General features: G+C 39.7%; 1 protein-coding gene across 1 annotated transcript in view; it reads right to left on the bottom strand.

The window, feature by feature from the left end:
* MYPN (myopalladin) overlaps positions 1 to 17317 on the bottom strand; it is a 49508-nt gene that overhangs the window by 13106 nt on the left and 19085 nt on the right. The window contains exons 4-12 of the mRNA XM_027896662.1: positions 16735 to 16786; positions 14569 to 14716; positions 13335 to 13406; positions 12979 to 13120; positions 12003 to 12026; positions 9898 to 10014; positions 9061 to 9430; positions 6677 to 7243; positions 5155 to 5302 (exon numbers count right to left, since the gene is read on the bottom strand). Coding sequence (XP_027752463.1) covers positions 5155 to 5302; positions 6677 to 7243; positions 9061 to 9430; positions 9898 to 10014; positions 12003 to 12026; positions 12979 to 13120; positions 13335 to 13406; positions 14569 to 14716; positions 16735 to 16786 — 1640 coding nt within the window. The remainder of the gene's footprint in view (positions 1 to 5154; positions 5303 to 6676; positions 7244 to 9060; positions 9431 to 9897; positions 10015 to 12002; positions 12027 to 12978; positions 13121 to 13334; positions 13407 to 14568; positions 14717 to 16734; positions 16787 to 17317) is intronic.

Genomic DNA, 17317 nt, shown 5'->3' with positions numbered 1-17317 from the left:
TATTCAAAAATACATTTTAAATCAGACGATTTCCAAGTTAGGGTTCCCACAGCCCCAGAGTGCTGAGCTCATACTTCAGTCTTCGGCTTTCTGAATGTGTTGGTCAGTGTGCATGGGCTGGTATAAATTTACACACAAACCAAGTTAACTTTCCTGTGAAAATCTGAATGTCAACATGCATAGACTGAAGATGTTATACAAAACTTCTTACAAAGGACAGAAACCTCTGAAAAAAAGGGAAAATACACTGTTGTATAAAGAATATAATCTTGGAGGTTTTTGCTTGTTTGGTAGACTTTCTGTTAGGATTAGCAAGAACAGAAAATAGTTATTAAGAGGGCTTTCTGAAGAGCTGTTTTTATCACAGAAGCCACGAACCTATTTCTGAATGTCATTATGAAAGTGGTGTAGGGCAAAGTGTTTGTGGTTGTGGTCCAGACAAGTATTTTGTAAAGCATCACATGAAGAACAAGTCAGTGTGATCACTGGGTACAATGTTAGAACTAGGCTGCAGTTCATCGTACTGAGGAGACTGAGGGAAAGAGCACAGAGGTTCCAGCCCTGCTTTTGAGTTCAAAATGCAGGATTGCAGCTACGTTTTGGCAGCTTTCCTAGAACGTGGAACTTCTACAGACAGGGATTTGCACACTTGTTTAATATAGTAGCTAGATATTTAAAATTGTGCTATCTACTAGGTAAAAGACTGCAAATTCAAGCTCCTTATCTAGTGATGTGATGTGACATGCTGCATTAAGTATAATGCGTATAATGCATATATATTTTAATTGTATGTACTTATTTGTGCTGAGTAGACTGCAAGTGTTGCTACCTGGTTATTTCTCTTCCATGTAATGCTGTTGTTTGGTGTACACAGTGTGCAAAAGGGGAGCAGGTGGTGTTGCATTAATACTGAGTATAGCTAGAATGGCAGGAGACCTAAAACTGGCCAAAGTCAGGAAATGTGCTGGTGAATATACATCTCTAGTGGAAATTTGGGGCACTGAAATACACCTTCCCTTCTGGGGAGCTGCTTGGCCTTGCAAGGAATTTCATGGAGTGTATGAATTCCTGTAAGGTTCTAAGCACCTTTGTGTATGAAAACAGGTTCTGAAATCTTGTGTCTGTTGAAGTTAAAATCTATCTTTAGCAAGATTCAGATCTCAGTGAATATACATGCTAACAGTTAGTAGATGCTTGTAGAATCAAAATAATCTGATGTTAGCACAGTAACTCATGGAAATGGCCACAAACAGAAAGGTTAGAGGATCTCTATTCAAATATTGATTCTCATATACTGTGTAACAATTCTGTTGACCACTCATTGCCAACTCTAGACGAATTTCCCAATTTAATCCCAGTTTTGTAACTTTTACTAGATTGGCTTTTTGGCAGACTTATTCAAAATCCATATAACAGTTTGTCTGAGAAACTGGCCTGTGTTGCATCTCACTGTCTGTTTGCAAGCTGTAACACTCATTGGCTTCCCAGTCTAATCTAGGCTGCTCTGACTGAAGTCTTTTTAATTTGGATTCCCTCTCCTCACTTTCACTGCTCCCCTTTTCAGCAGTGGGAGTCAAAAAACAACAGGTCCAACAGGGATGCTTTTGTTCACTGGTCACGCCCCATGAAGAGGTGCCGTTTTAGCAACTTCGTGCAGGTGAATTGTACTATGTGTCTTTCACAGCCATAAATGTTTTGCTTACCCAAATGTAAATGCAAATCCTGAAGCCAGGGGAAAACAGAAGGGAAAGCAAACGAGGTTGCCATCCCCAATTCCCACAGACTTAGCAGGGGTGAGTGGCTTAGGAGTGTGTGTGCAAGCACAGGGAGTTCAGGTTCCCTTTCCCATGTTGTGAGTTCTGCAAGCCAGGATCCCTGCTGGGAAAACCTGTCAGTACTTTGTTACTGATTAGATCTAGGTCTTGAGAAGACAGCTACAAGTGGTTGCTCAACTATTCATTCCCACAATTATAGGGAGTTTGTACCTATTAATATCAAGATCTGGTAATTTGTCTTGGTCAGGTTCTTAAATCTCTTCTCATTTCTGGCAGAGAACAGAAGCTTCTCTGAGGAGTCCTTGTGGTTTAATTCCCCTCCTTAATCCAAAATTGCCTACATTTGCTGACCTTTGAGAGATGATGCCAAGCTTGGTTTTGAGGAAGATTTTTGGAGTGATTGAATTAATTGTAATTCTTGCCTCCTGGAAAACAGTTTGTGGTGATTCTTAGGACCTTTCTGAAGCTGACTGCTTAATTTGGGAACTGTGAGGAGATAGTTCTGTTTGATCAGTGCTGAGGTGTTACCGGTGCTGGATTCTACAGCCTTACAGGCTTTGCTTTTTTATGATCTAAAAGCTTTTGGACAAACCCCACATCTTTTTTGCTCTGAAATTTCTTATCAAATGCTCTTTAGCAAAAATAAAGAATATTCATGTAAGGGCTATGCATAATTTTCTAAACACTTGTAAGTTTACTCTTTGTCCTAAAAGTAAGGCCGCTGAGTCTTCCATAAGACACAACCAGTCAGTGTTGCCATTCACGTGACATTTGTCATAGTAAATGACACAGATATGTGAGCACAGTCTGTAGTTCTTGTAACCAAAATGTATAAACCAGGCCCAGCTACTTAACTCTCCCTTCCTTTATTACCAGTTAATTAATTATTTTTACTACTGTACAGGATTTTGAGGTTTAATTACCTCATTTTGCTATTTTATATTATTTGTATAAAAAGGTTTTGAGGAGATAATATCATTAATTTCTAAGTTTTGCCTGTAAAGCCTAATTTCCTCTGTAGAGGAAAATTTGAATATTTATTTACATTGGTCAAGCCTGTAAATGCCTTCAAATACCAGGGTAAAATAATCAGTTGCCATTACACACTTATTTCTGTTTGCCAAGGTCCCCCTAAATTCTCTATCTCTCCTTGTCTCTCCACACATCATTTTGTTTCTACATGCCATATTCTAACTGAATATTACCGAGATATTTTACCTGTAAGGAAGATAAAAGTCCCAGTGGACTGGACTGACAGATTTTGGGAAGTGGAGATGACACTGGCTGTGTGTCCCTTCTCTGCTCTCCTCAAGTGGTGCAGTTACCTGGGTGCTCACTGAGGTTATGAGACTTGCATGCTTTGTCTCACACGATTTCTGCCTCCATCCCCAACTGTAAGCTCTGAGCTCCATGCTAATAAAACTTTCTGGAGATGAGTGGACAGAGATGTTCTTTATCCTTATGTTCACTTTGCAGAGACACTGAAACATCCAGGTTTCGTGATTCCCCTTTTTTTCTCTCTCTCTGCCTCGGTCTGTTTCTGTTTCTTGTCTCCATCACAAACTGGAAGAAAGGATTCTAATTCTAACAGCTTCCTCAAATGACCCAAATCATTAAGCTGAAATGCTCTTTGGAATGTCCTGCTAATTGAGGGCCTGTTCTCATATGCCTGAAAGTCTAAAGTTCTGTTCTTTGAGCTGGAGAAGGTGATAGGAAAGCTCAGGTTACAGAAGCTGTTCTGACAGGTGGAATTTCCAGCTTTTTCCCTCACTAATAAAGAATGCTTCATTATTTGTGCAACCTGGGACAGCACCAACACTACACAACGTACCTACTGGCAAGGAGTTCAGCCTGTCCTTATGGGAGTTCAGAGCTAGGAATTTGACTGTCCTCAGGGTGAGAAAGAAACTTGAGTTGAGTCTTCTGTATCCTGGGATTGCATAAAGCCAATCCTCAGTTAGTGTATCTTCTGTTTGAAAGAACAGAGCAAATCTGACTGAAGATGTTTGGGTGGAACTGAACTGAACCACAGTTTTCATTTTCAGCACTGCCATTTGTGCTGGAATTTCACCTGGCAATGCTGCAGAAATGACAGGGTATTTTTTCCTGCTATCAATTCAACACAGATATCCCATGTATAGAATGACAATATCTCCTTTTTAATTCCGTGTTAACCACAAGAGGAAAAAAACAGGACAAAATCTATGGGTGTGGATCCAGCACTCCAACATATTATTATCATGATGGTGATTGTTCTACATAGTGTAAAGCAATAGGAATTTTGGAAAATACTGTTGATCCTCTCATCTATTTAAATAATCACTGCTTTCACTGAGGAGCAGACTCAGATGTGAAGTTGCTACAGTCAGCAGTGAAGTGTAGCCATGCTTTTCCTGGGTGTGGAAGAGTCAAGTCAGAAGGTGGGAACTGAGAGGAAAATGAGGGAACTTCTGTTGAGTAATTCCAGAACTGTTTCTTAGTTCATTGGCATTATAATTACCATAACAATTAGAGAAGTGCCAGCTTGGAGGCTTTTCAGTGTTTGAGGAAGTTGAGAATCAAGATTTAGTTTTGTCTCCTCCAGAATAGCAAATAAATGTATATATAATTTTTGCTGTCAGCAGATAACTTTGACACTAGCAGTGATCATTGTTTCTAAAGGGGTTATCATGCAGTTAACTCAAAAGATTGACTGGTATTTCACAGGAACTCTCTAAATAATTTGTCTTACTGCAGTACAATCAGTAGCCTGAGCTGTGGGACAGCTATGGAGGGCTGCATGGCCAAGGTGAGAGGAGAATAATCCCCAACAGGTGGAACAGCTATCCAGCAATCCTTAGTGTGCCCTATTTCTTTTTTAATTTCATAGACAGTTGCTAAACTTTAATGATAAATAATAAAGTTCCCAAGGAGTCCCGGTCAATTGATATAAGTTTGGAGACCCGGAAAAATAGGTTTAATGCTAAAAATTGACACTCCACTTTAGTTCAACCAAAACAAAAAACAAAAACCTTTTCCTAGGCAATTTGATTACTTTACTCTTTAATTTAAAGTTGAGCAACCTGTAAAGCAGAAAAAGGAAAGCCACTGTCCAGAGGCTTCCATGAAAACAAAGAAGTGTTCCTTTCCCACCAGCCCCTGAGATGATCAGAAATGAAAAATGCTGGTGAGTCACAGAATAAATCTTCTAGAGCTGCATCCCCTCCTGCTTCCTCTTTAAAGCTACAGTTTGCTATTCCAAACCACTGCTTACCCCCAAAGCTCACCCTGCAAACACCAGTGGAGCAGCTCAACCACACAAACACCTTTTGTTCCACGACTCATATTACATGACTTGTTCATGAGTGAAACTTATTTTAATAAGACTTGATTTGCTCACCTGCTGGCCACTTTGTTGATTGGCATCCTCTCTGAAATGCAGTTTTCTTTCCAGGTCCTTTACAAGAGCAGCTTTGTTCTCCCGAATGGAATCACCTGTTGCTAATGGCAGAGGCTTCAGATTTTTCTTTGTTGATCCCTGGCTCGGGCTATTAAAAGAAAGTTCTGATACTAACATGCAGCATATTTTGTCACCTGTGTGACATGACATGTTACAAACATATTTTGTCACCTGTGTGACATGACATGTTACAGTTCAGTTGTCTGGAGGAACCTGTTATTTATTTACATAGAAGCTAAAGCACAATACAGGATTTGAGATTTGCTTTTTTGATTTTTTTTTTTTGATACTATCTTAATGGTGCATCCCATTCCCATGCCAGTAGGAATTGATCCCACACATATTATAGAGAATAAGCATTATAATAGTATAATAAGCATCTCAGTTCCATTTATATTTATCCTGCAATAATTATGTCACAGTAAATGCTAAAGGAGTGTGTAGGAGTTACCTCAAGCATGCAATTTGTACATATGCCTGTATCAGACAATAATTTAAAAGTTAATACAACTTCTCATTCTCACATCTTCATTGATCATTTACTCTTTCCATGAACTTTTACTTCTTTCATTCCTCTCACTCTTTTATGATACCTACCATCAACAGTTATTTTTTAGTTTTATTTTATAGATGCAGTCTGTTTCAGGATTGAAAATTGTTCAATTCTTAAATAAGACTGTCAGGAGACTGTGAGAGTGCACTGCTGAAGCAGAGCAGCAGGACAGAGTGTGCAACGTTCTGGGAGTTTACTGGGAGTTGGGATCTTAATTACAGGGACTCCTGGTAAAGACATAACTGATGGTTGCTCTGCAAGGTATCTCCCTTTTGTTGTTCTGCAGGCACAGGGAGCTCTCTCTCTTTCACCAGAATTACTGTAATTAATGATGCCACAAAAGGAAGCTGAAGCTTCAGTAGGTATTCACAGATTATCCCAGATCCTGTTCAGGCACCTCCCTGACCTTTTGTGCCCCCACTTAGACTCTCTCCCATGCAGAGCTCAAGCTCTGGATCTCAGCACGCTGAGCTCTAGTTGTGCTCTGGGCTGGAACCCAGGAGAGCTGAAATGAAGAAAACAAGATTTAGCTGCTCTGCCTCATGTAGGCAAATGGTCTTGGAGTGACTTGTCCTGCAAGCTCATGAAGTCTCTTCTCTCCCGCTAGTGCAGTCTTATGAATCTCTGAGCTCCCACATTCTTGTATGTATCTGTTTGTACACTCACATTTCTGTCTTAAATTTATCTTAGCCTTGGTGTACCTTATTACAGAAGGCCCTGTGCTTTCCTTTCTTACCTGAATGTAAAGGTGAGATTAAATGCCCAGAATACACGAGTAACTCATTTTTCTGCTTTGTGACTGACTTGCATTTCAGTGACTCTCCTGCTGAACCCTTGAAAACAAACACATCCTGGTTTCCTCTGAGTGTTTCTTATCTGTGTTCTGTGCACGTGGCTTATGCTACTTACATGGCTGGTGTACTCCTGGGCAGTCCCATGGCATTGGTGGATGGCACAGCAGGCAGCGAGGGCAGAACAGCACTAAGGAAAGCCACTGGGTTCTGAATCCGTGCAGTTGGGGAGATGGGAACAGGACTCACAGTCTGGGGCTGGAAGTGTTTCACGCTGGGTGTGGAAAGTGTTAACGGAGGCACCGTGGATTCCTTGGGGCTCGGGAGAGACTGCTCACTCTTGCTTGGAAACCCTGCTGCAGACCTTGGTTGGGCAGCTGGAGGATTTCCTGGGAAATTTTCCATGTTATTCGTTCTCTGAGTTGCTTGAGGGACGTTGCTGAATGCTGCAAGGGAGGAGCTGGCCGGGGGTGAGGTTTGGGATGGCAGGAACTGCTTAGGGCGGGTGTAGCCAAAAGCTTGGGAAGCAGAGGCTGAGCTTTGCTTGTACACAGTTGAGGTGGACTGCTGGTGGAGTGAAGTAGCAGAATTCAGTAAAGCTGTGTTGAATTGCAGAGATGCCTGATGCACCTGCTGTTGTTCAAGCAAGACCTGGTTGTGGAGCTGTTTTAGCTGGCTCTGATCGCTGCACATAAAATAAAGATGAGCAAAATTGGTTATGAGCCCTAAATATACCAGTTGACTACATTTCCATATATGAATTGAGAGGGAAAAATGAGTTGTGGAGGAAAAAAATGTCCTGTGATACCATAAGAGACAGAGGAAACTGCTACCTGACATATCATTGAGAAGAGCATAATACTATTTTGCTACTAAAATAAACTTTTCCTTCCTCTCCCCTTCTTTGCCAGAGGCACAAAAGCCTTTTGTCTGAAAACTATTTGACTGAAGATAATTCTTACATTTGAACATGTGAATTACAAGTATAAATTTCACTTGAAGATATTTAAGGAATAGCTTTGTCAAATTCTGCCCCATGTCACCTTAGTACCTCGCTGCTTGTGCGACTCAGAGTGAGATTTGGTGTATCGTATTTCTCATGAGCGTTTGTAAGCCAGATTGCAGTTAATTTACCTCCTGTTGAGGTGGGTTCTGAGACCAGCAGTTGGACTGATAAAGCTTTGTAATAGTCCACCATAAGAGGTGTTGCCAATGTAGTTTAGGGGGTGTTGACATTCAGTGACAGGCAGGAATGTATAATTCAGAGAGGACTTGCACTTCATGCTGTTGTCGTTTTCTAGAAGGTCTCTACTGGATATGTCAATTCTTTTGCAATTAAGGAGAATTATTTTGCCTTGTCAAGTGTTTTGTTTAGTTTTTATGTATATGGCAATATAGCACATGAAAAACAGGCTGGTTTTTTTTCCCTTCCAAAACCAGGAAGGACACAGAGGATATGGAAAATGGTCATGTAATGAAGTATTAAATGGCTGTTGATAAAAAGTGAAAAATGTAGAAGTAGAGACCAACCACAAGTGGTACTGACAAGCCAAATACATAGTCAACAGAACTTCTTTTTAGTTAAAAGAATTACTGTTTCTATAAAGTATTAAATGAAAATAACAATAAAGGTAGATAATTTAGATATAATTATTATAACAATTATAATCACACATTAATTATTATAATAATTTAGATGATAAAACTATTTCAAACTTCCAAAAAGTAAAATGTTAGAGAGTTAGAAGTTGTTTGGTCCTGATTTTGTGTCCTTTGTATATACATCTGCCTAATAAAGCACTCCTTTGTTACAGAGGGATTTTTGGGGGGGGGGATTTTTTTTCAGGAAATAAAATCAAGGACTTTTTGTTAAACTAGATGTGGGAGACTGAAAAAAATGCTGAAAATATATTATTTAACAAAGTGCAGCATAAATTCCATAAATTGTCCTCTAAGAAAACTCCACTACTTCTTCAAATTTCCCCTTGAGCTCACAGTGCAGGAATCATGCAGATGCTTCTTAGTTCAAGGGGTTTCACATTATCAAACATTTCCAGTGTTTTATCTGTTTTAGGAGGAGATTATGCATGTGGGACATAAAGTCATGAGGAATGGCTTTCGGGACAACAGTTGCCCTCCAGTTGCCAGTCCGTACTGTGTGTGAGATCAAATGTGTCTGGTTTTGGCAAAATTGGGTGTGAAGAACCTGCTTTGATTTGGCCTGCATAAAAGCAGGGTTGTTTACCTTTTAATTGCAGCAGAAAACGTTGTGGAATTAATAACATTTTGCTTTTAAAACTGGAGAACACTTTTCCCAAGAGGGATACACAGAATGTGTAGAATATGCTTTCTAAGAGTATGGTTAATTAGGCCAGTGCTATGTGATAATGACTGTCTTTTTTCTCTGTGTCTGAGTTTTTGCTCTAGTGCAATATTGCCATGGTCTATAAATGCTAAATAATATCAGTGCTGCTCCTGAGACTTACAATTCCTTTTACTTACAGCTTTGGTTTAGCCAGTACTGGGGGAGGTTCCTTGGATGGTGAGGTTGGCTCAGTTATTTTCATTGGCTGTCCATTTATCTTCTCTGGGAAATGGTTGGGCCTGATTTGGTTTGTGGCACCAGGTCCATCCTCCGATGATGATTCACTTGCTCTATCATCTTCGGGCAGCTTGAAGTGCACACGGAGCCCTGCCTTGGAGCTCGATCTGGGTTCGTTGTGGTTCACAAGAACACCCTCAAGTTTGGGTTTAGGGGTTTGGTTTGTTATGTGGTGGGAAGGAGCGTGGGGGGGAGGTTGGTATTCAGTAGCAACAAAGTCGATGGAGCTCGTGGTGTGAAGGGCGGGAGCGTTGCTACCATCCTCAGGTGCTGAAAGAGCAAACAGCAAACTTTTGGTGACATGTAAATGCCATAATTTAGAGTGAAATGAAATCACAAAATTACACTTCAAAAAACTCCCTCTGGTGTCCTTCCAGCTGTTGGACTGAGTTGTTTGGCTTTGTTTATTTAACAACAAATTCCCCTAAAGAAGGAATATTGTAAAGGTAAATTGACAAGGAATATTGTAAAGGAAAAGAGACACCGTTCTAGTTTGGAAAACCAAGCAGTGGCCTTCAGCCGTGCCCCCCCTATATTCCATCAGCATCTTTGAGATAAAAACTTTCTTTTCAGAGAACTCTCAGACCTTTTAGTCAGGAAGAACATTTCTAGAACTTGAGCTGAATTGGAGGCACCAGCGTGCTCTGCTCTTACGTTCTGTACTTTGTTCAGAAGCCCAAATCACAGCCTGCTCTGCTTGTATTTACTGGGGAGCAAAGGACAAAGCAAAGCCTTACCTCTGACAGTTAGATGTGCTGTACTGGATACTGTGCCATACTTATTGTTTGCAGTACAGGTGAAAGTGCCAGAATCTTCTGAAAATACTTCAGCAATAACGAGAGTACAAATTTCCTCTGCAAAGCATCAGAGCAGTATTAGTACCTGAGGTGAACGTGTAGTGAACAAACACACAGAACACTGGCTATCCTTCAGGAGATTGCCTTAAGGCCTTTCACCTTGCTCAGTTTGATTTTATTTTCATCAGTGTTATCAATTTTGGCAGCCTTTGTGTGCAGCAGCTGTTATCAGCATTGTCTGCAGCAACTGCTACCCTCTGTGCTCCAGCATGCCCAATGGAAGGGAAGAACAGGTGTCAGCAGCGTGTGGAAAACACTGGAAAATGTTTTCCTAAGTACATGAGGCATAGACTTAAGACAGAAGCACTTTCAAATTTAATTTGGAAAAATACAGTGTACTCTATATTCCCAACTCACTAAAATAGATATATTTTTATCTTTGCAGATGGAAAGATTAATTATAATTAAAAGGGAACAATTCAAGTGGAGTCATTTTGTGAGGGGGAGAAACACAAAATACATACGTATAGGCTGGCATTTCCGAAAAGTACCCGTGTGCAGATGTGCAGATAGAGGGGGTTGTACTAATTGTGCTTATGGAAAGTTGTTTTTTCACTTCCTTGCAAAGAAGACTCGTGGACAGCAAAAATGTGCTAGTAAAAGTGTACTGACAAAAACTATAGTCCATCTTGAAAAGTCGGTGTGGGGTTATGACATTGCTGTCTGACCAGTATCTGACATATCTGGGCAGCAGTACCAGCCAATAAATACCTACGGTGGTGGGATTTGAAATCTTTTGTTTGACTGGGAGGGGGAGGGAGAGCAACATCTAAAGTGCATGAAATGTGGGCTGATAAAATTTCTTCAAAATTAGTCAGTGAATATTTTGCCACCATTTTGCAATAAACTTACCTAAAACCCTACAGGTTAAATATTTTATGGGTATTTCTGTAGAAAACCGTATCACAGTTACACTTGATAGTTTATGGCATCACTGAGGAAAATGTAGGAGCACCAAAGAGATTGCTTGCTATCAACTACTGGAGAATAGTAGTTCATTATAGCACTGTGATAACAGAACCAGTTTAAGGCATTATAAGATCTAGTTTATCGGGCTGGGATTTGCCAATGGCTGCATGCATGGAAATCCAGATTCCTTCTGAATGAGCAGCAGGTGATGAGGCTGTGACAACTGCACCCAACTGATGATCCTCTCCAAACTGCTTGACATTACTCAGCAGTGATGCCAGCGGACAGTAACGGAGCACTGGCTTTGGTGCTGGTTGAAGCTCCATTTCTTTCAATCCTAAATCTCAGAGAGAGGGAGTTTCTTTCAAGACACTTTTTGGGGTTAAAAAAAACTTCTAATGGGGCAAGGAGAAGAGTAACAGAAGTTTGTTATGTAAGGATTGATAATTTTCCATCTTAAGAGGGGCAGCTTTATGTTAGTGAAAAGTGCACTGAGGGGAGTGATTCTCTCATGGAGAAGTGATGAAAATCTGTAAGGCTCCTCTGCTCCTGTCATGTGGAGTAACCTGCCTTCTGCTCTGACCCTGGAAATTAGCAGGTCCAGCCATGTTGATAGGATTTGCTGATATCAGGGGTGGAACACCTGATGTGGTACTCTCATATTACGCTGGTCGGGAGCACAGGGAATGGCTGACATGGCTTAACATCTGATGCAATGTTCCCTAACTGGTAAACCAGATAAAAATAGCTCAGTCCTGCATCATCTGGGGTACTTTTGGACCTCAGATATACAGGGGACCCTTATACATTGGTTTTATTAATCTTTAACTCAATTAGATCCTGAGTTAGAACTGGGTCAAAGCAGAATGGAAACATTTTCTTCGAAAGAGATAGAACTACTTCAAATATATATTTGTGGAACATTCTATAGTGAAATGCAACTCACTAGTGGCTATAGATTATAGAGAAAAGAAGAAATTACATTAAATTATAGAGTTTCAATAATCCATGTTTTGTGAAGGAAAATCACCACATTTATATAATGAAAAAATTACGAGCCTTTTGATGATCCTCACCTGGTTCAGCCATAGATCGTGGTTCTGAAGGGAAGAAGAACAGAATTATTAGATTGAATATAGTTACTTTTGCCAGTATTTCATTTTTTCAGGCACTAAATATAAAGTTTGACCTCCTCAATGTGATGGAATACTGGACTTTGATCCAGTTTTTTGTTTATGGGGTGGTGGAGGCAGCCAAGCCTTCTACTCCATGGCATGTCCAAGCCACTGAACAATATGAACACTTATGAACATTTTTGTGAATTTATGGATAGGAATTAAATTCTGCAAGAGGTAATTTTTTTTTCAATATTAGTGCTACTTTATTGTATCTTGAAGACAATTTCTGAAACTAAGACATGCAAAGTCAAGTTCTGATGAATCGTTTTTTTCACTGGGGTTTGGTTTAGTGTCGTTTTTAAGGAATTTCCCTTGAATTTTCTCAATTTTTAGCAGTCCAGTGACTTGTGAGAAAATTGCAAATGTTTTGACTGCATTTGAAAATTACCACAGAAATCTGTGTTTAAACCTGCTGTGTATCCTGTGCACACATGTGCATGTGTCAGCAGGGTAATGTGCACATCAGGTTACTTTTGTGGATAAAGAAGCCATCTACTGCCCACAGGCACTATCATAAAGTTACCTACCTGAAAGCTGAGGGATTTACAGGCAGCGGAACTCTACATGAAAGGTGGAAACTCAAAAACACACAGCAAAAGTAAGGCTGGATTAGCAAAGGACACTGAAGTGGCAAAGGGATCCAAGCAGAAGGCAAAACAATTCAGGAATTTGGGGAATCTCAGGCAAATACTGCCTGTGAGTTGCTGCTCAATTCACTCACAGTTTGGGCTTCTGGGACCCAGATTTGTTGCCATAAATTCAGCTTATATGGTTCTTGGCATTGTAATAAGAAATTCACAGTGTTGCTATGTTAGCAGTTTTCTTTGCTTGCCTGTATTTTATTAGACACGATATTTTCACACAGAAAGCATACTTTTCTGTAATATCCTAAAATCTGGAGAATCTTCTATCAGTGTTCCTTCTCTATACCATTCAACCTTTGGGGAAGGAGCTCCTTTCACCCGACATTCAAAGACAACAAGCTGCCCCTCAGAAGCTGAAATGTCCTGTAACATCTAACAAAGAAAATGAACAGACAGTCAGTAAATGCCTTCATGCTCTGGAAGTAACACTGATTTCAGTAAGATTTAAGAAAGCCACTTAAATCTTTGAGTGGCTTCAGAAATGCACAATTCCTTTCTTTTACATTTGAGAGCTAGAAATTTTTTAAGCGTCTCTTTCTACAGTTACTTGACCTCTTATTTTAAAATACGTCATAGAACAAATTACCTTTGTAAATACAGGAGCAGCAATTATAGGCCTTCCATCCAGTCCTTGTAAATAGTTAGTGGGGCTTTGGGCCTGTAGGTTGCAAAACATCATAAGATGGTGTTTAGGTGTACAGACATTATTTTTCCATATACAGGAGAAGTGGGCTGAAGTACAAAGCAAAATATTTGATGTAATGAATAGAAATTTTATTGTGGACAACTGCTGGTGATCATCCTGGGTGGGATAACAGCAATAATGCTGCTATTGCTTTATTGCCTACTCGAGTCCACCATGGCAAGGAAAGCTTCCCTGCAGTGTATTATAACATCTTTTGTTAATAATTCTCTAAGGCAAACCTTTGTTGGCTACTTGGTGGTAGTTTTGTTTTTAAAATTTTTGCTTACAAAATAATTATGGACATTAAGAAGGAAATGTTAAGTCACGTGTGTGACTGCTACTGTAATTCTTCTCCTTTGCCTAAACCCAGCCACTTACAAAGGTGAGATATCACCCTCTTGACCCTGCTCAGTGAAATGAGAATGGAGTTATTCTCCTCCTGGAAAACTTTGTTTTCTAGATTGATTATTTAGTAGAGTTTTTCATTTTAGTGTAACAAGAGTTGCCCCAGAACAGCAGAATTACTGACTCAGTATCTCAGGAAACAGAGCCAAATTACAAAGATGATGTTTTTTAAGCCAACAAGATTAAAAGTGGCAATTTTTGAGATAACTATTACTCTTGACTTAAGCAACTTCTCTTAAAATGGCAAAATGTCCCAGAGGCTTACTTCTATTTCACTGTAGTACAAAGTAAAGACACTGCTTCACCTGTTCAGAATCTGCTTATTGCTTACCACCTAATTCTGGGCTGGAAACTTTCAAGAAGTTGTGTAAAGCAAGTTTCTCCTGAACTTTTCAGTTTTAACTAAATATGGCTCCTCTTTCCTATCAGGAAAGAATTCACAGCAAACGTGACAGTTTGCAGGAAAAATGTATGCTAATATTAATTAGAAACTCTTTGATATGGATATTGAAATCTTATATGGCAAACGTGTATCTACATATAAAGTAAACATAGTAGTGAAATGATTTAGCTTAAAATAAGCTTCATTGAAAGGAAAAGATTTCAAGTGAGTTCTGTGGCAAGGGTGAGGAACACATGATAGATTGCTGCTATTGAAGGTGAATGAGTCAGTCTGTGATTTATAAGAGCTTGCTTTTTGTCCTTAAATTCACTGTATTGTCTCCCATACCGGATTAGCAGCTGTTGACACGGTCTGGACAGGCACAGACACATGCTGGGACACAGCTGGTGGTGCCTTGGAGGTTTCTTGGTGCTTGCTTGCAGTTCTTACAGCAGGAGATGCTGCATTCACAGAGGTGTCTGCTGTCCTTGCTTTGCTGTGAAATATTAACCAAGAGTAAGTTCTCAAACTGGAAGGCAGAGCTGTGTGTGTGTCTCCTTAGTTATGTCTGTCTCAGTTACATATCAGCCTCACTTCTGGGATTGAATTCCACGTGCTCCTGGATAAAGCTGCATTTTGTAAGAGCCAGCCTGCATAGCTGTCCACTCCAATATCCCAGTTCAGTCACACCAAATGCAATAAATGGCCTGGGTTAACCCAGCTCTGAGCAGCATGAGGAAGCACTGCTGCTTTCACAGAGGGCAGTGCTAGTTTCTCTTGGGTGAAGATTTGGGCCTATCAGGTAACGAAAATACCGTGGTTTGCTTGGGTACAGATTCAAGAATTTATTGCTGAAAAATAACAAAAGAGACATGACCAACATCTCCTCAGCTTTGGTAGTGTACAGATTGGCACCTATTCACTTCTAGGCTGTTTCTCTATGGAATTTCAAGAGTTGGCCCTATTTAGTTTTATGCAAAGTGACAGACAGTGAAGAGATGGTCTTCTTATTCAGTTTGAGGTGCCCAGGTCCCCACAGGAAACCCGACCTTTAAAACAGAGGAAACCTTACTCAGAGTGAAGATACAACTGTTGTTGTGACCACTGAGTTCTCTTTTGAACCTCTTTTAGCACCTGTTCTCATATTAATTCCCTCTAATTACAGTGTTCGGATTCGTGTGATGACAGCTGGAAGCCGAGCAAAAACCAAGACACTTTCAATCGACCCAAACCTGATCTTTCACAATATGACCACTTGAGGATCACAGTGGCAGAGCAGCATTCTTTTTTTGTATCTCAGAAAAAAATGACTTCACAATTTAAAGAGGTAAGTAATTTAGAGAAGCCATCAGGTGATGGAGATCATGGTCATTGACATCATCAGAGCTACACTGACACCTGATGAGGTGAATATGAAAAACAAAATACGCTTGAGGCATTTGGCCAACTCTGAACTAGAGCTGTGGAAAACTTAGCAATTCATCCCCAAACCTTTCAGGTCTTCCTGATCTTAGGTTTTATATTAAACCCTTACATTTATCAAAGTCCACAAACCAATTCAGTGGGGAGTTTTTTATGTCTTTGAAATTAAAATCACATACAACAGGATTTGCTGTCAGCCTGAGGTGCTGAGTCGAACGAACTGCAAATGTCTAATCTTTGCATTGTAAAAACTGACATTTGTAATGAGCATAACGCTCCTTATGATGGATGGAACCAACAGGGTGCATGTCTATCTGATTGACATTTCCTCTGGATAAAGCAGTTTGCTTTTGGGGTTGAATCTCTGCATACAAAGGAGTTAAAAGTAAAAGACTGATTATTTTAGTTTTCAACCACTTTGACTCCTTTTCCACTTAATAGAAGAACTTTGGTTCTGAAAGACTGTTTATTTTAACAGCACTGGATCAGGTTCTAAATGTTCAGGGGATGGACTTCATTTAGGAAAAATAAAACTATTTTCCAGGTTTTAGATGACATCTGACATATTTTCTTTTTATACTTAGGTAGTCTTTTTATGCCATCTTTTCAGTTTACTCTAGTGCACATCTATTAATTTCCTTATCTTAAATCTAAATAATTATTCTGTACCCATATTCTGCCAAAAACTTAATGACAAGCTATATTTTTGTGTGAAAATTTATACTACTCTTTGTCCAAGTCAGATGCTTAAATCAGCATTTAAATTGGGTCTAGTCAAATGGCTTTGGGTTTAGTAAATTAATTTTAGTAGTTCAATCTTTAAGGTGACATCTTTCTTCTTGTGTTTGTATTTAAAATTAAAGTTTCAATTCTTAATCTAAAGTTGAAGACACAAGTGAACATATGTGTGTTTTTTCCATATAATTTGTAAATCACACAAACAAGCACGCAAACAAAACCCAACCCAAACAATCCACACAAATCCTAAACAGAGGCCTAATGTGTTGGAAGTTGCAAACTCGAAGGCCTACATTTGTGAGGTTTTTTTTTAATGGTAAAAAGTATGGAAGATATAATTGATTTTAAACTTACTGATCCATTTCGTTTGTGATGATTTCACCTTCAGAGTCAGAAGAAGAGATTCCTACAAAAAGAAGACAAAACATTTGGCAGAGGGGTTTTTGGAGTTTATCTATGAATGATACAAGCCATTATTCAGATTTCCTCTAGAACAACCTATGGATATATATCATAAAGCTGTGCCATAACAAAAGATCAGCATTTCCAGGGGAAATGAACCAGCACTGGATACTGTGCAAGATGCAGGCCTGCTGTGGACATGAGGCAGATTTGGGATGAGGTGCAACTGGAATAAGGAAAACAGCATCCAAGGCTGAATGTATAGGTGAGTCTTCCTCAGGTTCTCTTTGAAATGTCACTCTGATTTAGTCTGTAGTTGTTGTTGTGAGTGGAGGAAGAGCTTGCATTTCTCAGCCACTTGATACTACCATTCAAAGGCAAACCCCCAGACCTTGAATCGTAGCTGTTATTCTCAAAGTAGTGCCTTGTAGCACAGTATGGAGAAGATAATCACTCAGTTTACAGCTGTCTGACTGAGACATTTCACACTACTGACTCAGCCTTCCCTGTGCTTGGAATTTGCATTTTCCCTGCA

This window comes from Empidonax traillii, unplaced genomic scaffold (assembly GCF_003031625.1).
Source record: "Empidonax traillii isolate 1590-97213 ecotype Southwest subspecies unplaced genomic scaffold, ASM303162v1 scaffold508:size451158, whole genome shotgun sequence".
Classification (NCBI taxonomy): Eukaryota; Metazoa; Chordata; class Aves; order Passeriformes; family Tyrannidae; genus Empidonax; species Empidonax traillii.
The sequence above is the reverse complement of the archived record's forward strand: the minus strand, read 5'-3'. Positions and strand labels throughout refer to the sequence as shown.